At 40.7% G+C, this 24,829-nt stretch overlaps 1 protein-coding gene across 1 annotated transcript in view; it reads right to left on the bottom strand.

The window, feature by feature from the left end:
* CACHD1 (cache domain containing 1) overlaps nucleotides 1-24,829 on the bottom strand; it is a 218,511-nt gene that overhangs the window by 30,858 nt on the left and 162,824 nt on the right. The window contains exons 8-16 of the mRNA XM_082613088.1: nucleotides 23,368-23,517; nucleotides 17,813-18,046; nucleotides 13,258-13,407; nucleotides 12,500-12,623; nucleotides 11,584-11,701; nucleotides 7,708-7,876; nucleotides 2,656-2,798; nucleotides 1,798-1,979; nucleotides 550-660 (exon numbers count right to left, since the gene is read on the bottom strand). Coding sequence (XP_082469214.1) covers nucleotides 550-660; nucleotides 1,798-1,979; nucleotides 2,656-2,798; nucleotides 7,708-7,876; nucleotides 11,584-11,701; nucleotides 12,500-12,623; nucleotides 13,258-13,407; nucleotides 17,813-18,046; nucleotides 23,368-23,517 — 1,381 coding nt within the window. The remainder of the gene's footprint in view (nucleotides 1-549; nucleotides 661-1,797; nucleotides 1,980-2,655; nucleotides 2,799-7,707; nucleotides 7,877-11,583; nucleotides 11,702-12,499; nucleotides 12,624-13,257; nucleotides 13,408-17,812; nucleotides 18,047-23,367; nucleotides 23,518-24,829) is intronic.

Raw genomic sequence — 24,829 nt, 5'->3', positions numbered from 1 at the left:
CCTTTTCATTCCTCAAGAGAGAGCAAGGACAAAGTAAAAACAGTAACAAAACCATAACAACAAACTCCTATATAATTCTAACGAGACCCAAATACAAAAGGAAACAATCTCAAGTCTTGATACATTTTTTTCTTCACTAAAACTACTCTGTTCTTGGGAAAACACTCTCTGATAATAATAATTGTCAGGCTCTTGGTGCTATTTCTTTGATTGGTTTATGACTGGCATTTCTAGGAACTGCTTTACTGAATCTAACATCTTTCTTTTTCTTTTTCGTAAGCACCCTCACGGCCACTAACAGGGCTAAGTGCTTTTGACTGACTCAATCACACGATAATCGTGTGAGGTAAGTATTATCCCCATTTTACAGACATCAGGAGGAAGGTCAGGGTATCCAAGATGGCACAGCTAGAGAATATTCAAACCCCAGCTTGCCCACAACAAAGGTCATACTTTTGCCACTAATTCTTGGTGTCTACTATTCTATTCAGATTTTCAAAGTATCCTTAATGTGTTTAAGAAATGAGTAAAAATTAATTGAAATATTACCTGGATGAATGAATTGTATGACTGATGGTCACTACATAGCCAGCTCCTCCAACGTCTAAGTAAGGTCCAGTCAAAGAAATCAAACCTGGATTAGCTACTGCGTGGAGATACCTAATGGAGACCAAAGAAAGTCATTACTTGAGGGTATGAACAACAACTTTGCACATTTCGAAGAAAAGTGAGCTCGTAACCCTAAAAAAATACTATAAATTGTGCTTATGTTACATTCAAGTTCAAAAGGATTCCTCCCTTTTATGTCTGACTGTAGCATCAGCAACAAGGGGTCAAGAAAAATATGAAATTCTCTTTAAAAAAGATGCTGAGGGGCTTCCCTGGTGGCGCAGTGGTTGAGAGTCTGCCTGCCGATGCAGGGGACGCGGGTTCATGCCCTGGTCTGGGAAGATCCCACATGCTGCGGAGCGGCTGGGCCCATGAGCCATGGCCGCTGAGCCTGCGCGTCCGGAGCCTGTGCTCCGTAACGGGAGAGGCCGCAGCAGTGAGAGGCCTGCGTACCGCAAAAAAAAAAAAAAAAAAAAAGAAAAAAAAAAAAAGGTGCTGAACTCAGCATATATGTGAGCTTTTAATAAGGTCTATAGTAGAGATGTTTTAGAGGCTAAAACAAAAATTAACAAATCAAGTAGAAACAAATACAACTGGGCACCTAGAAATGTCCCCAGGATTGGTAAAGGTGGGGGAACAGGCAGTAAAACTAGCGGCCACTCATGAGTGACTCAGTTACTAAGCAGCACAAGACTAGAAATTCTGTTTTCATGCCCAGGTTGCCCTCCTGCTATACCACCTGACTAGTTTTTGCTTTTGAAAATCAGAGTAAAAATAAATCCCAGAAGTAAAAAAGTGTTTTTCAGCTTACGTGTGTTCATTTTTCATAGGTCACATATGAGCTGTCATTTGATGCCATAATCACACGCAGTGACATTAAGTATACCCACTGGGGACACACTGCATACAAGATGGGAATCAAACCACTAGGAATTGAAATGGCCAAGTATAAAGTATTTCAGTCTCAAAATATCAATGAAGAGATAAAAGCATTGTAGACAGAGGAAGCCCACAAAGCTTTTGTTAACATTACATTTAAAAAATGATTCAAAAACATATTTTCACTGTCATAAAAAGTATCTTCTTTAAATATGACCGCCTGAATTTGCTTTATTGTGTGTACTTATCACGTCTCTTCGGGACTTGGTGGGGGGGAAACCTTTGATAATGGAAGCCCCTAAAACTCACCATTGTCTCCTAGTGGGATCAAATGCTTTGTCCATGAGGGAACCAGGATAAATTCTGAGGACGCCATTGGGCGTTGCTATGTAACGGCGGACAATGTAAGTGTTCAGGCTACTCATTTCCATTTGTGTCATCCATTCATCTGTGACGTGGCTGGTAGCCATTACTTCATTTCTGACAGAGAACTGGGAAACAAAGGAAGACATAGCAGGGATCCTTTAAGACTCACATGAAAAGAGAGAGGCCTGCTGGCAGAGCTTCCCAAAGCTCTCTTGCAGAGAAGCCAAGCCCAATTACTTCTTAAAAATCTTTCCACAGCAGATGGATACAGCCAAACTTGGTGAAACAAAAGCTTCCTGAAATATAGCCAGTGGACGTGTGATTTACTTAATTGTTCATCCTAGCTAGGCTTTCTGTGTTTAAGAGGAAAGATCCTATAATGCAGCATTAAATACACACGCAGACACACATACAAACACGTGTACACACACCCCCTAAACCTCTGCTTCTTAAACTGCATCATATTTATCTCAACAGACAGTAGGGGCACTTTACTTCATTCCCCTGGGAAAAATGGGGCTGGAAAGTTTCACTGGTCTCTAACTCACACCCCCCTACCTAGAAAGCCCCTAGTGCATCTAAGGCCTGAAAAAGATTCTTCATCTGGCCCATAGGGCTTCTTAATCCATCAGGGTCCTCGCCGGCCAGCCTCCCCTGGGCCACACACTCTGCCTTTCTGGCTCTCCAGCTGAGAGGCACAGATCCAGAGCTCGGCTTCCCACTTCAAAGGTTCCCTACCAGAACCCCCTCCCAGGCCTGTGGAGGGGTGCAGCAGAAATGCAGCCCCGGGACAGCACTCACTTTGAGCCCCGGGTTAGCAATGAGGCGGGTGTTGTCGCTGAGATAGGCTGTGTAGTGCTCCACCATGCGCTTTGTCTCCGGCTGGCTGAGGTGCTCATAGGGGGAGGAAAAGCTGCCAGCAGACAGCATGACGGTTGGACTTTCTGAGAGAGAAGCAAACAAAGCAGGCCTGAGAACACGGAGCCTGCATCTCAGGCCCAAACAAAAGCATGGCTAAGGCTCTGCCCATCTGTCGGCTGTGGTGGCTTAAAGTCCTCCCTAAGGGAAGCAAAGAACTCCACACTGGAAGGAGCTGGGAAAGAAAAAAGTCAGATCCTCTCCCTGCAGGGAGCTTACAGTCCTGAGTGAACCTAAAGAGATACAAGAGCTGAGAATGACAAATAGTCAACATATCTTAGGTCTACGTATAATATCCTACACTTATTAGGGTCGAGGAGGCAGCATATGACATGGAGCCAGACTGGGTTGAGCCTGGGCTCCACCAGTTCCTGGCTGTGTGATGTTGGGCAAGTTGTAATACATGTGATGTTTTTATCATCTGCAAAGTGGGGGAAATAGCAGCGCCGACCTTATAGAGTTATGGTATCATATTAGTTAATATACGCAAAGCAAATGATTTAATAAATGTAAAGTATTTAGAACAGAGCTTGCACAACTCAAGTGCTTCTGTAAGTGTTAACTCTTATTGTTCATATTAGTATAATTATCGAGGAAGAAGGAAAAATGGAAGAGTGGAGTCGACGCAAAAATCAACTAAAAAAATTCTTCTCACAGACGGGGACAGCCAAACATGGCATAAACAAAATCTATGGAAACGGAGTCGTTAATATACACATATTTAATTGCTGGTCTTATCTAAGAGGAAAAGCCCAGTTCTCTATTTACAACAGAAATCCTTGCAATGAATTACATTTTGAAACAAAAACACTACATCTCTGTCTCTGAAATTTTACTCTTTAATCGTATATTTTTAAAAACGTTAGAAAGCATTATCACATGTCCTATCTCATTTAAATCTGTGGGTCTTTTTCTATCCCTTTGTTAGTTCTCACTCACAGTGTTTTGTTTTCTTGTGGCCTGGTTATCTCTGACTGGACACTGTACTTAACAAATTTGTAGGAAATGCTGAGGCTTAACAGGATGGGAATATCTTCCTCTAGAAAGGATATTGCATCTTGTGCTGCACACCAAGATGAGGCAGGAGATGATAAGATGGAAACAGTTCCCAATAAGGAGACAGGATACTGGCCTAAGTGCTATACTGGGAGGCTTTGGTATTCAACAACTCCACGATGAGTGAATGCCTGAGGTTCCTTAGACAACTCAGATGACAGGAATCCCATGTCAAGGGCTGATTTAGTTCCAATTCACCTTTACCCTAAAGATGTAGTCCTTTGGGACCTCTGCTAAAAGCATGTATGTGTGTGTGAAAGGGAGGAGTTTCCCCGTGAGCCTTCACCTTTTGAGAACCTTGGATTTGATTCTGGCCTCTCTTCCTAGCCCTGAGCAGCTACCTAAAGCACAATTTCACAGTTGTTCCTTCTGTATTGATAAATATGTGCACTGTAAAAGCAGCTTTAGGGGTTAGCTTCCTTCTCTGGGTTCTTATATTCTCCTAGACTTAGGTCCACTACCGATTAGGTTAGTTCTCTGATACTTTTCAAAAGATTTAAAAAAGGCTCCATCCAGGATTTTTGGTTGAACCCAGCAGGATGGGTCAGAATTACCTAGTCTTCCTTTACCAGGAGACAATGCTTCCAGTAATGCTATGTCTCCTTTAACTTTCCTATCATCATGGTATAGCTTGGGAGTTATTATTATATGCATATCAAGGAGAAGAAAGCCAGAGGCTTAAAAAAGTTAGGTTGCCTAGCAGTGAATTCATGTGTATATGCTCATGGGGTCCTCCGTGCAAGGATGTGCCAGAGAGAGAGGACTGTCCTGGAACTCAAAGAGCTTAGGACCCAATTGGAGAGACAAGGATAAAGAAAAAAGAGGAAAACAACAATACTGGAACAACACGATAATATAAGAAATGTCTCAGGGACAAAAGAGTTGGGCCAGAGGAAGGGAAAGAGAGACAACTTGGGAAATGGGCCTTTCCTGTAGTGACATGGATTGAAGGAGAGAAAAAACCAATATATAGGACCCAAAGCTTTATGGCCAGGAGCTAGACACATAGCTCTAATTTACATAAGATACATAGTACTTATATACATACTTGTGTACTTAATTGCACTGGATGATATACTCTTTTAAAATTCCTCTTTGCCTCTTTGTGTACCAAGAAAGACAATGTCCCCTCCTTCAGCCCTCTTGAAGGGAGCTCTGATGTACATTTAATACCTTGCCTCAAAATCCCCATCATCAATGAAATTAGATGGAAACCACTTATTTGCCATTGTTTCCCTTATTTTCCATTTCTTTTAAAAAATATTTCAATTATCCTGCTTCATTTTCATTACCAACTGTTACTAAACTTCCCTTGGTGACTTCTCCATACACTGTCCTGGGGGAGTTCTACGGCCAAAGTGAAGTTGGGTGGTACAGTGGAAAGAGCACCCATTGAAAGTCAGACACCGGCATAAGGTCTGTCTGTGTGCCCCAGGATCAGCCCACTAGTCCTATGTAAAGTATGGGAGTTGATAAAGCTCTACGTTTTCTGGGCATCTCTGTGAGGCAGCACTGTCCAGCTGAAATACAAGGCAATCCCCAACTGTAATATCAAATTTTCCAGTAGCCACATGAAGAAAAGCAAAACCAAAGAGGTTAAATTAATTTTACTAGTATATTTTATAGACGCCAATATATCCAAAACATTATCACTTTAACGTGTAATCAATACAAAAAATTAAGCATGTATTTTATACTTAAAGTAAATCTCAACTTGGACTAGTCACGTTTTAAGTGCTCAAAAGCCACATGTGGCTAGTGCCTACCATATTGGATAGTGTAGCTATGAGCGATTATCCAAAGGAAATAAAAAATCTAGGCTTGAGCTTTTTTCTCATCAAGAACAACTGCTGCACTTCACTGTCTCAAATTTAAAAAGAATAACCTTGTAAATTAACTATACTTCAATAAAAATTTTTTTAAAAAGAATAAAAAAATAAAACTAGTGACCTCATTTGCACCAGCAGTAGTGTAGTGTTTAGCTTGTTCCCACAGCGGCTAAGGGAATCACGCACATCTTAGCTTTCTTGTAAGCATTTTTTTTTGTTTTTAAAGACAACTATTTTTTTTCTTTTTGGTTGCATTGGGTCTTTGTTGCTACATGTGGGCTTTCTCTAGTTGCGGTGAGCAGGGGCCACTCTTCGTTGCAGTGCATGGGCTTCTCATTGCGGTGGCTTCTCTTGTTGAGGAGCGCGGGCTCTAGGCTCGCAGGCTTCAGTAGTCATGGCACGCAGGCTCAGTAGTTATGGCTCATGGGCTTAGTTGCTCCGCCGCATGTGGGATCTTCCCAGACCAGGGCTCAAACCTGTGTCCCCTGCGTTGGCAGGTGGATTCTTAATCACTGCACTACCAGGGTAGTTCTCTGTAAGCATTTCTTAAAAATATGAATTAAAGGGCTTCCCTGGTGGCGCAGTGGTTGAGAGTCCACCTGCCAATGCAGGGGACGCGGGTTCATGCCCCGGTCTGGGAAGATCCCACATGCCGCGGAGCGGCTGGTCCCGTGAGCTATGGCCACTGAGCCTGCGCATCCGGAGCCTGTGCTCTGCAATGGGAGAGGCCACAACAGTGAGAGGCCCGCATACCTCAAGAAAAAAAAAATGAATTAAAGGACATACATACTCTTTTGTATAGAAACAGAAGGCACCCCCCTCCTCACAAACCTAAATTACATCCAACAAACAATGTAAAATCCAAGTTGCCATCCCTGGCCCTCTCCAAGTTGTCCACACCACTGGAGTGTGTCATAGATGAGACTACTTAGGCTGCCTACTCTTTTGATCTCATATCCAGGCAGAAAATCTATAGGATGGAATTCAAAAGAGAAACCCAAACACAACTGCTCTCATTTGGAACCTAGAGACTGGTGACTTGTATCTTTGATCCTCTTCCCACCTGTGCCCCCTCTATTCAGTTTTCCAGTTGTCTAATGATTCTTATTCACTTTTTGAACCCTAAGTATTTTCAACAGTGAAAAAGAGAATACCTGTTTTAAAGTACTGTGACTACACTGTGATGTGCTGACAACATACACCATGGATGCCTAGTATGTGCCTTGCACATGGCAGCATGCAATAAAAGGGGCAAATCAGGCATGGGAGAAGCATGAACCACATCTCAGCCTTGCTACTTTCTGTGTTACTGTGGGAAAGTTATGTATTTCAATAAACTCAAACATCCTCATCTGTAATAGTTCAACTCAGATGATGAATGTACAGTACCGGGCACAGAACACATGTAAATTCCCTTTTGCTTCCTTTGAATTATTTGCCTATCTCCTGAGCTCTTTTCAAGCAGAGACCTGTGATAGATACAGATATGCTATATAGATATATAGGTATGCTACCCTTAGACCCTTTAGCATTTCTCCACCTCCTGCCTTGCATCCCTATTATCTGTGTGCTTGCCTCTAGTGGGCCATACCTGTCACTCTCTTTGATGGACATTGTTTGGGCTGCTAAAACCTTTGTCCAGCACTAGCAGAAAGCTGAAAGTGACTAAGGAATACAAAAGTCCAGCTCCCTTTCTTGAGTCTGGGCAAACTCTGTGATGTAATTTACACTCCAAAGCCCCTGATTAGGCTGAGGCTGGAATGTCACTTAAAATCAAACTCTTGCTTGCTTTCTCCTCCTTCCTTATCCTGTCTCCTTCACTTCCTCACTAGTTTCTTCTGAGAGTTCATCCTTAACAAATCACCAACGCACAAATCTTCATCTCAGGGTCTGATGGAGAACCTGATACCAGGCAAGGCCTCAAATTGTTTTTACATTTGCCTCCCCACACTGGCACTGCAGGTATTCAACATCTTAATTCAAACTGATACTCATGGTGAGCTGCTATGAGGAAGACCACAAAGGAAGCTGAGAAGCACCAGGGCTTTACCTAGCGTGGCCAGCTGTTTGAAGTGGAGGCAAGCACTAGGCTGGCCCAGGAGGTCCAGCCGGTGGTACAGCAGCTTGCTGCTGGGGACAGTGTTGAGGTTCTTCAGTTGTTTGACAGGTATTTCCGGTTGTATCACCACAATACAGAGAATGAAGGAAGTGTCTTGCACCTGGAAAAATCAAGAAAGAAGTTCTAATACAGAAAATGAAAGTTCCTGGGGACAGCGACTTGGCCTACATTATTTTCTGCTCTCTGACTTCTACTCCACATAGAAAAATATTTGATGAGTGAAGGAAAGACATGAAGATGGGGCAGTAGAAAATGGCTCTAGCAAAAGATGACATTTTCTAATTTTTATTTTCCTTTCTGATCGAGGGAGATTAATGAATGTAACAGAAAATTATGGAGCTAATGAAGGGATCAGAAAATAGTCCATTTGAAACAGTACCTACCCCTCGTCCTCTTTTGCTTATTTAAGTTAATGGATACAAGCTGGGACACGGCGTAAGAATACACAACTTATTTCTGTTTGGGTTTGAAATGCATTTTAAAATATACAGTTGGTTTTGAAATGACTGTTCCGAGAATTGACTACTTTAAATGCCAATTATAAATCCACATAACACAGCCCATACAGAATCTGGTTTACTCATTCTATTCCCAACGAACGCTTTCTTTGCTCTTGGTTGGAGGTGACTAGGATCTCAGACTCATGAAAAGCGCAAATCCTAGAGCTCCCTTGCAAGGCTGGACTGACTTGTCCTTTCAGACAAGGAGAGGCAAGTGTGCTGTAGCTCGGCCTCATTTAAGCTCCTATGTAGAGACAGGAGTACTTTCAAATTCACTTTGCTCCTACTAATGGATGCTTGAATAAAATTTGGTGGGAAAAATGACCACTAATGAGTCAAAAGCCAAGTCAAACTACTTAGTTCCAGCTCCTTGACTTAAAAATACAAGAAAGCCAAACTTCTCTAAGTCCATTATCTTAAGAGATGAACAGAATCTATTTAAAAGATGGTGTGTAAATAAATGAAAAGAGTGATAACCAGCTAAGTCAGAACTAAAGATGGTCAGAACCAGAGCAGCTCAAAGGATTTACTTAACGATCAAGGAGAAATTTTTTAACTAGGCAGGTTCAGTGTAATGTAGGATTTATGAGGATGGTTGCAGAATCTTTTTAAACACAGGGGAAATTTGCGTCTTCCTGGAATTGCTTTCAAGTACCGCTGCCAAGGATATTCAATTAGATTAGCAAACTTAATCCTCTTCCTCCACCCAACAAATTAGAGAGTGACAGAGTGTTCTGAAGTGGCATTTACTACTTCCCCTCTTCCCATCTCACACAGTCATCCTTTGAGTTTGTTTTCTGTGTTGCATGTTTTAAGGAACCAAAAGGCAAAAACTTTACCAAAATGACCAGAATATAATTTTATAACTGGGTCAATTCTGTAAGAGAAAAAAAAAATTTACCCTAAGCATCTAAAAGCAACACTTTATAAATAGTTTTTAGCTGGAAAGGAAAACAGATTTCAATACAGGTCTTCTTCCTATTGTGTTCTTAGCCGAAAAAACAGTCTTTGCAGTAAGGAACTATGTATAACATATCTAGAAGAGCTCTCCATGACTGGGGAGTGGTTTTTTTCACTGACTGTCCATGGGGTTCATGTTTTGAAGTGAACCGTGACCGTGTAACACAGGAATATTGCAATACCTTCTAATGGTCAATAGTTCCTTCTGTCACAGCATGGAGCCTCATACGCTCAAAGATGGATGGGGGTTACACAGTGACAGAGTAGTAATCTCTTAATACTGCTAACGTAATCTCTCATTTTACCTTTAAATTAATTCAGTGAAAAAATCCACCAGTATCTGCTATATCTACAGATGCTAAGCAGTTTAACCTATTATTATCAACATCAACTAAATCTATTTAAATTATATTTAGTAGAAGAATCCATTTTATTCCTGAGGACAAGAAGAGTACCTAATCGCCCCTCCCTCCAGTGTAACTAAAAAAAGCTTAAAAATACTTATTCTTATTCCTGGGGAACCAGGCAAGCCTTTTTAACTTCAATTTCATTATTTATTACTTCTTTAATTTTTCACTTAATAGTGATGTTCTTAACAATTTCAGAACTCTGAGAAAACTAACACTTCTACCTCAAGTGACTACATGATTATATCCATTTGGCTAAGTGGAGTAGCCAGAATTTACCTGTATGACTGAAGAAAGACCATCTTAAGAAGATAATACTTCTTTCCAAAATGTTAACACTAGGTTTATTTACTGTACAAAGAAGGTCTTAAAATGCCTCCATTTCCATCTTTCTCTTTTAATGCCAACAAACATTAATATAGATATTTTCCCAGGATGTAACTGTAATTGCTTTCAATCAGGATATACTGTAAGATAAGCAGTCTCCAATTTCAAATATAAAAGTATTCTTCAATTCAGAATTCTGGTGTCTGGCTCACTCTTTCTGATGTGAAAAATTAAGCAATTAGACTTTATTTAAAAATTGTATAATTGTAAAAATAAGGGCATATGGTGCAATCATTCTCAAAAAAATTCCTGAAAATGAGCTGACTCAGGGAGTTTCAAAAGACTTTGACCTTTTTCAAATCTGCATTATCAGTAAAATATCAGTAGAATTAGGCTTGTAAACGTGTTTTTCAAATGGTTTTATTATTTTGTTTAATTTCATTTCCATTTTAGAAATTACACTTGCCACATGATGCTTTAAAAACCAAACAGAAAGGTCAGAGGAGAGTCATGTCTGAAGGTGTATTGGCTACTCCTAATTCCTGTCATTCCTATGCAGACACTGTACAGAGTTGTTGAATTCTCTGCTTCTATCACTAAGCTGGATGCTCTATGAGGGCAGAGGCAATATCATTCTTCTTTATTCTTCTTAGTTCATAGTCAATGTTCAACAAGCAGTTTTTAAATGAATGAATAAACAGATCCATTTGGAGTCAACAACAGGTAAAACAGCAGATATGGTCCTCCAAGAGAATCTCAAGTATGACTGCATTTTAAGTTTAATGATTAATATTTGATGATAAAAAAAATCAAAGTCCACTATTCTTTTAGTCAATTACAGTATTTAGGGCCCCATGATAGCATTATTATGCTATGCTTGGAAGAAGGACTAAAGGACAAAAACATAAGTAAGACGGACAGTGTGTGTCAGATTCTATTTCTCTATGATTCTTCAAGGCCTAGTATCTGAACAAGGCTAGTGAAAGAAAGCTGAAGTGCATGCCACAGGTACGGCTACACTGTCAATCTGCTTGTGACACGTGGGAATAATCCACATTCTAATCTAAACCTTTCTTTTCCTTGGCATCAACAGAGGACATTTATGGTTCCGTATCTCCTTTTCAACTCCCAACTTCCGCAATATGAGTTGAAAATGATAAAAACAAAACTGGACACAATCTAAATGTGTATTAACAGGGGACTGTTAAAAGAAATTTGATCCGTCTATGTAATGCAATACTACAGAGCCATTAAAGTTGTATGCACACACACATACACACACAGAGATACATGCCTGTGTGTGAATAATAATTTTCTGGAAAATGATCAAAGTGGTTACCTCTGGGAGACAGGAGGTAAAAGTCAGGAGGGGAAAGGGCAAAGGTCACTTTTTTATTTTTTATATGGCTTGATTTATTCATCATGAACAATGACTGGTTTTATAAACAAAAAAGGAAAAAAATATATAAAATTTCTGTGGAATCTCTTCTTTTTCCAATCACTTTAAAGCTGATTAGTAACCTTTATCAGACCGATGTTCCCTACAATTCCCGTATGAGGAAGAACGCAGCACCCCACAGCTCCTCAGGCAAAGGAGGCTTCCTCTCACTTACCATCTTCCAGGCATAGCTAACGTTGTAGGCTTCCTTTCCAGTTTCTCTCAGCTTGTTTATGTGCCAGGACAGGGATGAGTTCACAGGGACTGCGATAATCTGGCTGCCCAGAGGGAGGCTGCGTTGGCAAACAGAATGCAATACTTCAGGCGAAAGATAAAATGAAGCACTTAATTAAAGGCAGGGAAGATGCTGTGAGTCAATGACCACCTCCTGATTTTGAAAAGCAATGAAGCTCATCACTTTTGAAAGAGATAATGTGAGATTTTCAATTTTGTAAAAGCATTCTGTCAGCTCTGCACCAAAAACATTCCTTACTCTCTACCCTGCCCCCCAGTTGTAATTCTTTCCAGAGACCAACTTGTCTCAAATCACTCAGTCATTAATTTACAACCAGTGAGCACAAAGACCCATTTCTCTATAGGTTACCATCTGCCAAAATAATGTATCACAGTGGGAAAAAATCCAATCTGTTCCTTATTTCAAGAGAAAACGTTGGATACGATTGTGCTGTCAACTTGGAATGGACGCTACTTTGCCAAGCTATTTTTTGGCATGCTCTGGAGCTGGTCCTCAACTTAACCCTCTTATTTTGCCAAAATTTTTCCACTTGATATAACTGGAGCATTTTAAAAACTGAGATAAGATATATCTGATTTTACAACTAAAGGCAACGTGAACATAAGAATTTGATTTACAAGACATTTCCCCCAAATAATAGTTCTGAGAGATCTTACCTGTTTTACAAAGTAAACAAAATTTTGGCTACGATTCTTATATTAAAAATTACACTTTTGATACCATTAAAATAATTTGTACACTTGTTTTATATCCTATTATAAACACTCGTATTTGACCTCAATGGATCCTATTATCAGAGAAAAACAAAATACTACGACCCTCATCTTTTCCTTACCTTAGGATATTTTGCCGAACCAACTCAAATTTGGGGATATTTTCATAATGGATGATATCAGTATGAAGGGGGGGTTCCGATAGTAAATATGGCCTGGTAAGAGATGGGTGCATAAGGGTATACCCTGAAATAAGAAAACAAAAATGCATGCTATGGGAAACATGTTGTAGGAAGTACTGATTCTGATAAAAGTGCCCATCACAAGTTTGAAATACGGGATACTCTGGGATGGCTGCCCGACACTCAATATCTCAGTCTGTAACTCAACAGTCCAATAAAAAACTGAACTTATTTTATGTGTTCTTCCATAAAACTGGAAATGTAGCAAGACACCTTAAATTATCAGACATCTGCCTCATCAAGAGTATTTTTGAGGTACTGGTCATTTGGTTTTCGTTTCATAAAATATTCTAATCTATCACATAAACTTTAATGCCAGTAAATGTAAAGAAAACAATATAGACCGAAAAAGGATCCAAAGGATCACATTCTATGTGTCATTCAATCCTCAAGTCTAATTTCCTGATGTTACAAAATAACTGTTACCTATCTCTCAACACAAAACAGAAACAAATGCATAATTTTTAGATTCATTCTGCCATCGTTGAGGTGTTCTATGAAATATGAGTAGTCCTAGTCACACAGTTTTTCTACAAATACTATCATTTTCCTACTTTGTTAGTATCAGAATGTCTAGATGATTTTCTCCAAGATGCTAAAAAATCATTCTTTCCTATGATTAGATTTTAGCAGATTACCTTTGTCATCTATGAGAAAAGTATAGGAAGCCAAAGAATCTTGGTAATATGTCACATCTTCAAGGATGTAAGCCAAGTTCACATCCACTCCTACAATTCCCAGAAGGAGGTTTCCAAAATAACAGGGTTTACTCACAGTCATTATCAAACCTGTGGGTTAAAAACAAAAAATATTCAAAGGACGGCAGAAAAGGCACCGAACAAAGGCTGGTGCTGTACTCTAGGGAACTGTGAAGGCTAATATCAGCCGTCTCAATTTGCTCTGAAGAAAAGTTTTCCGTGTCATACACTAACCAAGCACTGCCTTTGCAGACAGCATAAGGGAGTTAGAGTGTGAGGAAAATAGACTCTTTTGGGGGTTCAGATATTAGTTAACTTAAATGGAGGGAATTTGTATATTTTCCACTATTTTTTCACCTAAAAGGATATGCTATTCCAGATCAGTGCAAAACATCAGCAACACTTAATACACATCATTCTACTTCCTGAAGTGAGGATGGTTCAGTTGAATTTGAAAGACAAAGAATCTAAAATTCTGGGTTCTAGCCTAGCTGTGCCACTTATGTATCATGCATGTGACACTGGACATAACTTTGAGCCTTGGTCTTCATGTCTGTTTAAAGGACACAGTAGTAACTGCCTTACTAATTTCTAGGGGTTGTTAAATGAAAGAGATTACGGATAAAGGAAAGCTTATAAGGTACTATATTTTATTAATGAATCCTATCAAAAAACAGGAAGATGATGAGGAAAAAAAAACCTAGAAAGGTACAGAATCTTATTATCTGACCACTTAGAAGGAGACACTAAGGTTCTAAAGGAATGTATTTCTAGTCACTTGGGCCAGGAGTTTGTAAATTTTATGTAAAGGGTCAGATAGTAGATATTTTAAGCATTGTGAGCCATATATTCTCTGTTGCATATACTTTTTTGTTTCTTTTCCAACAAAGCTTTAAATAGATAAAAACCATTCTTAGCTCACAGGCCACAGAAAAACAATTAGATAATTAGGGAAAGGGAAAAGCCAAGGGGAGGAAGATGTACAGAAGGAGAGGGCATGAATAGCGGTCAGTGCGTGGCCTCAAGCCCCAAGCCAGCTGGGCTGTCCTTCCAGTTCTACTGCTGGGCTGGGCAAGTTGTTCCACCTCTCTGAATACATCACTTTATGTATCACATGGGGAGCTGAGACAAAGTGATCTCTAGGACCCCAGCAATTCTACAACCCTATGGCTCTAAATGAAACTTAGAACAAAAAGATGGATCGGGCTTCCCTGGTGGCACAGTGGTTGAGAGTCCACCTGCTGATGCAGGGGACACGGGTTCGTGCCCCGGTCCAGGAAGATCCCACATGCCGCGGAGCGGCCAGGCCCGTGAGCCATGGCCGCTGAGCCTGCGCGTCTGGAGCCTGTGCTCCGCAACGGGAGAGGCCACAGCAGTGAGAGGCCTGCGTACCCACCCCCCGCCAAAAAAAGATGGATCGTTTCTCTCCATCTTGCTCTTGTATTTTCCTGCACTTGACGTTCATGCTTTTGCAGCACATCAGAAAGCCTTTCTTCTATCAACACCAGAAAAGGGATATGGATCTCTGAAGTCTTCTACAGAGAGAATCATGTCTGATGTCCACTCCAAGTAATACTGAGTTGTTGTGATTGCAAAGGCCAATTAACTGTGTCACTTGGTAGGAAGAAGTGGATGCAACACTGAAAAACCTTGTGAAAAGTTATGCCTTGGGCTTCCCTGGTGGCGCAGTGGTTGAGAGTCCACCTGCCGATGCAGGGGACACGGGTTCGTGCCCCGATCCCGGAAGATCCCACATGCCGCGGAGCGGCTGGGCCCGCGAGCCATGGCCGCGGAGCCTGTGTGTCCGGAGCCTGTGCTCCGCAACGGGAGAGGCCACAGCAGTGAGAGGCCCGCGTACAGCAAAAAAAAAAAAAAAAAAAAAAAAAAGTTATGCCTTGTTACAAGATAAATAAGTTCGGGGATGTACAGCACAGGGGCTGTAGTTAATGATACAGTATTGCATATTTGAAAGTTGCTGAGAGTAGATCTTAAAAGTTCTCAGCACAAGAAACAAATTATTACTATGTGAGGTGGCTGGTATTAACTAAGCTTACTGGGGTCATTATTCTCCAATATATATATATATATCAAATCATTATGTTGTACACCTAAAACTATTGCTATGTTGTATATCAATTACATCTCAATAAGACAAGAAAAAAGAAAAGTTATGCAATGGGTGCCTATTATAATTTCAAAAGCATTCTTTAAGTAGTCAACATTTAGAATGCTATCTATTGGTTTTAGAACATTTAAAAAATAATAAGTAACTAAGAAGGTTTTAAAAATGCATTTTGGAGGAGGTTTTTACTCAGGTATCCCTGGACAAAGGGGTTACAAGTTATGCGAGCAGCACTGTGAGGGTCAGCAGGGAGACAGAAGTCACAGTCTGCACACCACATTCCCCTGGGCTTTGGTCTAAGATTAAAGCCATTTTCACAGAGAAGTAAGGTACAACAGAAATACTCGGAGACCACATGCTCACTTCAAAATTCTATTCTCCTCTGGACATACTGAGAGCAAGCTTGATAAAAGAAACGCAGTCTTACTTCTCAATTAGCAATTTGGACAGAAGACTCTTTATCCCATTGTGGCAAATAAAGTATGCTAAGCTCTTCCTACACTTAATGAAATACCCATACGCCCTCCCTACTTTAATTTAAAGTACACAGACTTGCATTTTAAAAGAAATATGTCCAGTAACTGATATTTCAATCTGTGGAGGTTTTGAATTAGAGCCACGTAAACATGAACTTCCCTAGACTCAGGGTCCCCTTGTCACGGAGCTAGAGGAGGTGTCACCCAGTAATTCTAGGGACTGAAGATACAAAGATGAAAATGACACACTCAAGTAGGGGAATGCAGCAGACCTGTAAACCAATCACTGAAACTCACTGCATAGGAGTCATAAAACAGGCCCTAAGGACTACACTTTGGAAAGCATCAGCTTTGCACATGATTTAATTTAAAGCATTCATGGCAGCTCTCTGGATGGTACAGTAATTTTCAGAAAAGGTCCTACTCTGCCTGATACCACTAATGGTAAGAGAATTTGACAGCATAATCCTCTGTGCTTGTACAGGACTCAGTTTCTACATCTGTCTCAGTTCCTTTCACATAGAATTATCATAATTCATTGATCTGTTTTTCTCTTATCAGATTAAAATGCTTGTTGAGGGTGAGATATGTGCCTTGCCCATCACTGCCTGACACAATGCTTGACTGGCACTCAGTCAAGCACTCAGCATTTAAGACTTGACATTTCCCTACAAAAGGAAATAACTTTATCTAAAGGTGGGAGTTTCTATTCTATACACATCTGTTGGCCCTGCCAGAACTAGGAAGGATAAAAAAATTGAGGTTAGCAGTAGCTATCATATTTCTTCCTTATAGAAAGAACATGTCTACCTAGTTTCTAGAAAACACAGTCTCTATAAGGCTTATTACTTTTTATACATGAGTTTTCTCTGAATATCTATTTGTGAAAATTCCTAGTTAATGGAACATAAATACAAGATCTCATATGGTGATGCTGTCTAGTAATTAGCTGCCTCTTCAACCTTCTCTATCAAGAAAGAAGAGAGGGAAGGATGTGGGGGAAAAAGATGAGCAAGAATATGAGGAGGAAAAGAAAAAAGCTGTGTTTTTAGTGAGCACATACTGTTGGTCTGGCATTATTCTAGATGCTTTACATATACTAGTGCATTTCATCTTCGCAACTACTTTGATGGAAATATGATTTTTTCTACTTCAAAGACCAAAAGTTAAACCATGTGAAGATTAAACACTTTACCCAACATCGTATTATGGGTAACTTGTGACATCAGGATAGTGATAACAATAATAGTAATAACAACAAAAGTAAAATAATAAATAAATAAACAGCAGTCATCATTATTGAGAGGTATGCTGGGCAGTAATATAATCTTATACACCTAATAACTCAAAGACGTATTACATGAAAGATGTCATTACGTTTTGAACAGATAACCAGATGTGAATTAACAAGATTAAATACATTACCAAGGACAACAGCGTAAGTGGTAGAGTGGGATTTGAAATCCTCTCCATGTCAAGCCTGTATCTATTTGACGACATTGTGTTGCCTTGCCTTTGAGGCCGAATTCCAAGCACTTCTGACTTTTATTTACCATCTGCTATGCAAAGTTACTCTTTAGTTCCAAAATCCCTAGCCTTTAGATATTGGGGAACCCTCACAAAGCTTCCCTAGTAGATGTACCCATTATGTTGACTGAGGCTAGGGCAATGAGGAAAAAATAGGGCTGGGGATTTCTGCTCTAGAATACAGTGCTAACTGGACCAATGGCAGGAAGCTACACAATCCTCTGACCAGAGAAAGTGATGCCCGCTCCCTTGCCTGCCCACACTCCCTAATGCTCACATGGTAAGTACTGAACAATATTTAAAAGTTACTGTTTGACTCCTGCCCATTTCTTTCCCCCTTCCTTTAGTAGGAAGTTTTCTCCAAACTCACCATCTCCCATCTCATCAGAGAAGGGGAGGCTAAAGACAGCTTCATCAATCATCCGGTTGGGAAGGTTGGTATAGAACCTGCCAACTGTGGTCTCCAGATTACTCAGCTGGTTCAGCACCATCATGCTGCCCTTAATCACAGGCAAGGCTGTCCGGTCCAGCACGCCATACTTCCCTGAGTTCTGTTCAGCAAGATCTCTCAGAAAAGCCAGCTCTTTCAAACCAGTCACCCCATCTAAAATAAAAAGCCAAGGGAAGACAATGTAAAACAAAACAGTGGATATCCATATAATAACTTTGCCATTTAGATCTAATAAGGGTCTAGATGAAGTCTTGCAATGCCAAGGGGGTCTTTGCAGAGACAGTGTGGACTCAGGACACAGATACCAGTTCCTGCTGATGAACAAAGCTGGAGCCGTGATCTTTCCTCAAATAGTCAATAGGGCAAAGGAATTCTTCAAAAGGCAATGATGAAAAACACATGAGTAAATAAAGGAACCCCCCCCCCACCCAGCAAGGATGTTCTTCCCTTAAAGTTTAATTATAAAATTTAAATTATTTTTCTGCGTTTAATATTTGAAAGCAAAAGTAATGATTAACAAGTTTGCATTTAATTTAAATTAGTAGATGAAGTTGTAAGAGTTTTAAAGGATAGAGGTTTACCATTTCATTTCTTACCTCTTTGCCTATTAAACACTTGCCAAAGTCTCATGCAACTAAATGAAAGAATTATGGATTGTATTGAATGGTGTCTCCAAACCCTGTTTCTTTAAGCTCATTTTAATTACAAATGTTTTCATGCTTTATATTGTTAGGATAATACTGGATTTGATTTATTTAGTATACTTTTTTATGTTTAGAGTTTTAAAATTTTTGTAAAAGATTCAGGCATACTGGGCTGAATTGTTCTACAACATCTGTAATCTATAGCACAAAAATAAATTTAATAAACCTTTTTTAAAATTTTGGTTTGCTATTGTTGGAACACAGTCAAAAGGATTAGTAACTGGTCCCATATGAGTACCATTGTAAACAAATTCAAATGATTTCAGTCACTACTGAGATTCTACCAATGAGTTTTAAAAAGGTTTTGCCTCATGTTCTTGAACTGCTTGGTCATTAAAAAAATCTGAAGAGTTCATGGCTCACCTACCTTAAGTGACTTTATCATTTCTAAATAGAAAGTATATATACTTCTAGCCTTGTAAGTCCATTTCTAAAGTCACGGCAAGATCTAATGAATATAATTTCTTTCTTCACACGCTGTATGTAAATAATTTGGATTTTGCTCCACTCAGACAATGCTAAAGGAAAGTCTGAATCAGATTATTGTTGCCTTTGCTTGACACAGAATTCACATGGGAGGTGAGTGGTAAAAGACACTCACCTCCCATGTCCGGGAGTAAAAGACAACACAAAAGACGTGATTGATCCCTGATCTTACACCCTTGATAAACTCACAGGGGTGAATGATAAAAGGAGACAACTTCAAGGTAATAAACACATTTCCTTTCTTTGTCATGCACTGCACGGCTCTTTCAAAATGTACAAGAAAAGTAACAAACAGGAACATCTACTAGACAAAGAAGCACAGTACGGGATATCAAAGATTGGGTTACTTTATGTCACTCCATTTTTTTTATGTTACTCCATCACGAAATGTTATGCAGGGGTGGCAGTAGAGTCAGTAGGGTGGCAGACTGGATTATTCTATCATCAATGTGGTCATGCTGGAAACTACATTTCCCACAATCCCCTTTCTTCTATGCTTCCAGGTTAAAGGTGGCCAAAAGTGAAGTGTTGTAAGATTTAAGAGGTGAAGAGAGAGATGTTAAGAGACAGACATAAAGGAACCAGAATGTTCTAGTTTGTCCCACTCTTCTGCTCTGTGTTCAGTTCCCTTTCCCAGCTGCTGGCATACTCACCAAGGGCAACCCCACTCCAGATGCTTCACTGAGAATTCACAGGGGCAGCAGCCATGAAGAGCCAACAACCTCTCATAGACTTCTACACCAGACCTCCTAAGCAGTCTTCAGTGTTCCTAGCCTCCAGAAATCCCTGCAAGTTCCAACTTGTTCATCCAGACCAGAGCTGGTTAATAACTTTTGAGTTGTCAATTTCTCTTTTTGCATCTTTACTCTTCCAGTTTCCCCCCTTAATTGTGTACACTCTTCTTTTTTTTAATTGGAGTATAGTTGATTTACAATATTGTGCTGGTTTCAGGGGTACAGCAAAGTGATTCAGTTATATACATATATATTTTTCAGATTATTTTCCATTATAATGAATATAGTTCCCTGTGTTATACGGTAAATCCTTGTTGCTTATCTATTTTATGTATAGTAGTTTCTATTTGTTAATCCCATACTCCTAATTTATCCCTCCCCCCAAGCCCTTTCCCCTTTGGTGTGTTTTCTATGTCTGTGAGTCTGTTTCTGTTTTATATATAGATATGTATTATATATATAATATATTATATATATGTATGATTTGTATTTTTTAAGATTCCACACATAAGTGATCTCATATTTGTCTTTCTTTGTCTGACTACTTCACTTAGTATAATATTCTCTAGGTTCATCCATGTTGCTGCAAATGACAATATTTCATTCTTTTTTATGGCTGAGAAATATTCCATTGTATATATACACCAAATCTTTTTTTTTTAAACATCTTTATTGGGGTATAATTGCTTTACAATGGTGTGTTAGTTTCTGCTGTATAAAGTGAATCAGCTATACATATACATATATCCCCATATCTCCTCCCTCTTGCGTCTCCCTCCCACACTCCCTATCCCACCCCTCTAGGTGGTCACAAAGCACCGAGCTGATCTCCCTGTGCTATGTAACTGCTTCCCACTAGCTAGCTATTTTACATTTGGTAGTGTATATATGTCCATGTCACTCTCTCACTTCGTCCCAGCTTACCCTTCCCCCTCTCTGTGTCCTCAAGTCCATTCTCTATGTCTTTATTCCTGTCCTGCCCCTAGGTTCTTCAGAACCTTTTTTTTTTTTTTTTTTTTTTTTTAGATTCCATATATATTACACCACATCTTCTTAAACTAATCATCTGTTGATGGGCACTTGGGGTGTTTCCATGTCTTGGCTATTATAAATAGCGCTGCTATGAACATTGGGGTGCGTGTATCTTTTTGAATTAGAGTTTTTGTCTTTTCCAGATATAAACCTAGGAGTGGGATTGCTAGATCATATGGTAGCTCAAGTCTTAGTTTTTTAAGGAACTTCCATATTGTTTTCCATAGTGGCTGTACCAATTTACATTCCCACCAACAGTATACACTCTTATTCTGATAATAAGTTTGTTGTACCAAAATTTTCATAGTGGCTCTGCTTCCCTATTTGAATTGACAGAGTTAAGGGAATGTGTCAACCCTCGTGAACAATGTTCAGAGATATCTCTCAGAGAGGTGGAAAACTTGCAATGAGGACATATGCCAGGCTAGATTAAGGGGAGAAAGAGAAAAGATGAGAATAGTTAGAGGGAAGTAACCAGAAGTTTCAAAGAATGGAATTATCAGGGGCACAGCAAGAGCACAAGATACTCCAGTGGGAAGACCTAGGAACAGTGAAGAGATCGGTGACAGCAAGAAAATTTCTTTACTCAGTATCTGCTTGGGAAGACCTTCAAATTGAATGGAAAAGACATGATCACTTCCTTTTATGTTTCCTTACTCCTGTACTATTGCATTTAATTCATCTGCCTTGTCTGTCTTCTTCACTGGGTCAGGGGCTTCCTGAAGACAGAGATTTTGTGTACTACAGCTCTAAGACCTCAGTGCACTATGTTGTATATGGTACATGCTCAATAAACACAACATATCTTGTATATTTATTATCACAGCAATCCTATGAAGACGTTGTTCTTTTCATTTTACAGATAAAACTGAGGCCCTCAAGAGATTAAGTAATTTGCCATAAGCCACATGGCTAGCAAAATGGAGACTGAAACTGAGAACCTCTAGACACCAGCCCCTGTGTTCTTCCATGTGTATGCAGTCCACAAAAATATCTGCAAGGGCTTCCCTGGTGGCGCAGTGGTTGAGAGTCCGCCTGCCGATGCAGGGGACACAGGTTCGTGCCCCGGTCTGGGAAGATCCCACATGCCGCGGAGCGGCTGGGCCCGTGAGCCATGGCCGCTGAGCCTGTGCATCCGGAGCCTGTGCTCCGCAACGGGAGAGGCCACAACAGTGAGAGGCCCGCATACCACAAAAAAAAAAAAAAAAAAAAAAAAAAACCTGCAAAAAAATCGTGTTGGCCAAAACACAGATTCCTGGGCCCCATCTAAGAGGGTCTGAGTACAAATCTGTAGATACTGCCTGGGAGTCTGCATTTTAAAAATGAGTCTCTAATATATCCTTATCCCATTAAAATATGAGAACCAGTGTCCCTAAAGCCACCTGGTTCTGCATGGAAATCTGAAAGTGGATAGGGGAGATAAAAGCCCATAGGTGGGAAGGGCTGCTGGATCAAGATATGTTCTCTTAAAAACAAGAGAATGGGGCTTCCCTGGTGGCGTAGTGGTTGAGAGTCCGCCTGCCGATGCAGGGGACATGGGTTCGTGCCCCGGTCCGGGAAGACCCCGCATGCCGCGGAGCGGTTAGGCCCGTTAGCCATGGCCACTGAGTCTGCGCGTCGGAGCCTGTGCTCCACAACGGGAGAGGCCACAACAGTGAGAGGCCCGCGTACTGCAAAAAAAAAAACAAAAACAAAAAAACCCACAAGAGAATGGGACCACTTTGAACACTGAGGAAAAGGGACCCAAATAAGAGGACGAAGAGCTGTGTATTAACAGGTGGGAGGGACATGACACAGCAGAGAGGCTGGAAAATTGGGCTTTCATCAGACTGGAGTATGGTTAAATTGCTGAAGGAAAAATAATGAGTATTTCCTCAGATTTGCTAGTTTACTAAACCCTCTCACATACTGTCTGATTTAATAGCAACACAATCAACTTTAAAGAGTACCTAGCAAGTGCCTGGCACCGTCCTGGGTGCCTGCCATACATCAGGGTTAGTCTTCACGGTAACCCTGTCAAGTAGATAATTCTCATCTCCAATGACACAGTTAAGGAAGGGGAGATGGAGAAAGTGTCACAAGAGGCTCCAGGTAGTGATTTCGCAGGGAAATGTGATATTCACTGCCCTGGTTATACAGAAGAATCTAGGTCAGTACTTCAGCTTCCTGCTCTTAAATCAATGAGATAAGTTAATAACCTCTATGCAGTATCAAAATCCAAGAATATGAGGAGAAGTGAAAAAAATGGAGCTGTACAGAATCCTGTGCAGGACCACATAACTGGTGACAGTTTAGAAATGAGCAGCTGGCCGGAGAGAGAGAGATGGAGAGACAGGGACATCCTAACACACACCCTGAGTACCCATGGGAGGTAGAGAAAGACGGGCTTGGGAAGGAATCTGCTTCTTATACCCTTCATCAAAGCACCCTGTGATGGTTCTTCATTATTTTTTTGAAAGCAGCATGCACTTAGACAGAACTTTCATCTGAAAGAAACGAATCTCGAAACACTACCTACCGTTCATGAGGGCGTAGGTGAGAATCATTACGGAGTTGTTTAGAAAGCTATTTTCTTCACTGATGACACGGAGAGTCGCCTTTTTATCTTCTTCTGAAGAGTCCTTTGATGTAATGCCAGCAGACAGGTAAATGATGACCATGTCTGTATCTAAACAAAAACATGCAAACTGAATGTTACATCGGAGTCTGGCTAAAGGCAGCTACTCAGTTTCTATTTCACTGGGCTTTCCTGCCTTGAGGACCTGCCCGGTCCACCGTTCCTACTCCTGCCCATCTGATGCCGGGCTTTCGTCTTCCTGCCTCCGCTGCTCTTTCATCCTGCCCGTGGTGGGCCACGAGGCCTCATTTACCCAGTGTCAGGTAAGGAGATGTTCCTAATGAGTTTACCAGATCGAAGAAGGTGTGTTCCTTTAGGGATCTACGGTTGTGGTAATTTAGCCATCCTAAACGGACATCTTTCCTGCCTTCTGAAATGGAGGATTCAGAACCTGATTTACCTTTTCCTTAGTGTCTCAGGGTCTTCCCCAGGAACACACATTTTTGGGAGGACTAGGCTTTAAAAAAAAATTATTTATTTTTATTTGTTTGGCTCCACCGGGTCTTAGTTGCAGCACACGGACTCTTTGTTGCTGCATGAGGGATCTTCATTGAGGTACGTGGGATCTTTAGTTGCGGCATGCAGGATCTTTTAGTTGTGGCATGCAGGATCTTTTAGTTGTGGCATGTGGGATCTAGTTCCCTGACCAGAGATTGAACCCAGGCCCCCTGCATTGGTAGTGTGGAGTCTTAACCACTGGACCACCAGGGAAGTCCCAGGACTAGGCTTTAAAATGGTGGTTCTGCCAGGGACTCGTGAGACATGTAAGGTTATCTGTCTCTATGCCAGGTAGTGCCAAAAACATTTTTGTTTTAAAACTTACCAGTGTAGGAGAGCAATAAAAGCATGGATATAGGAGCCAGGTTGCTTGTGTTCACATCCCAGCTGTGCCACTTTCAAGCTGTATCTGGGTTGTTTTAGGCAGATTTCCTAACCCTTCTACACCTAAATGTCCTTATCTACAACAACATGGGGACAATGACAGTATTTATTTCACAGGGTTGCTGTGAGGATCAACTGGTTAATTTAAGAGTGAAAGCCAGACTTCCCTGGTGGCACAGTGGTTAAGAATCTGCCTGCCAATGCAGGGGCCACAGGTTCGATCCCTGGTCCGGGAGGATCCCATGTGCCACGGAGCAACTAAGCCTGCAAGCCACAACTACTGAGCCCGCATGCTGCAACTAGTGAGCCTGCAGGCTGGAACGACTGAGGCCCGTGCACCTCGAGCCTGTGCTCCACAAGAGAAGCCACTGCAATGAGAAGCCTGTGCACCACAACAAAGAGTAGCCCCCGCTCGCTGCAACTAGAGAAAGCCCGCACGCAGCCAAAAAATTTATTTTTTGGCCCAACGTAGCCAAAAACT

This window comes from Mesoplodon mirus (genome assembly GCF_964341445.2).
Source record: "Mesoplodon mirus genome assembly, chromosome: 3".
Lineage (NCBI taxonomy): Eukaryota > Metazoa > Chordata > Mammalia > Artiodactyla > Ziphiidae > Mesoplodon > Mesoplodon mirus.
Note: the sequence above shows the minus strand (reverse complement) of the source record. Positions and strands in the feature narration are given on the sequence as shown.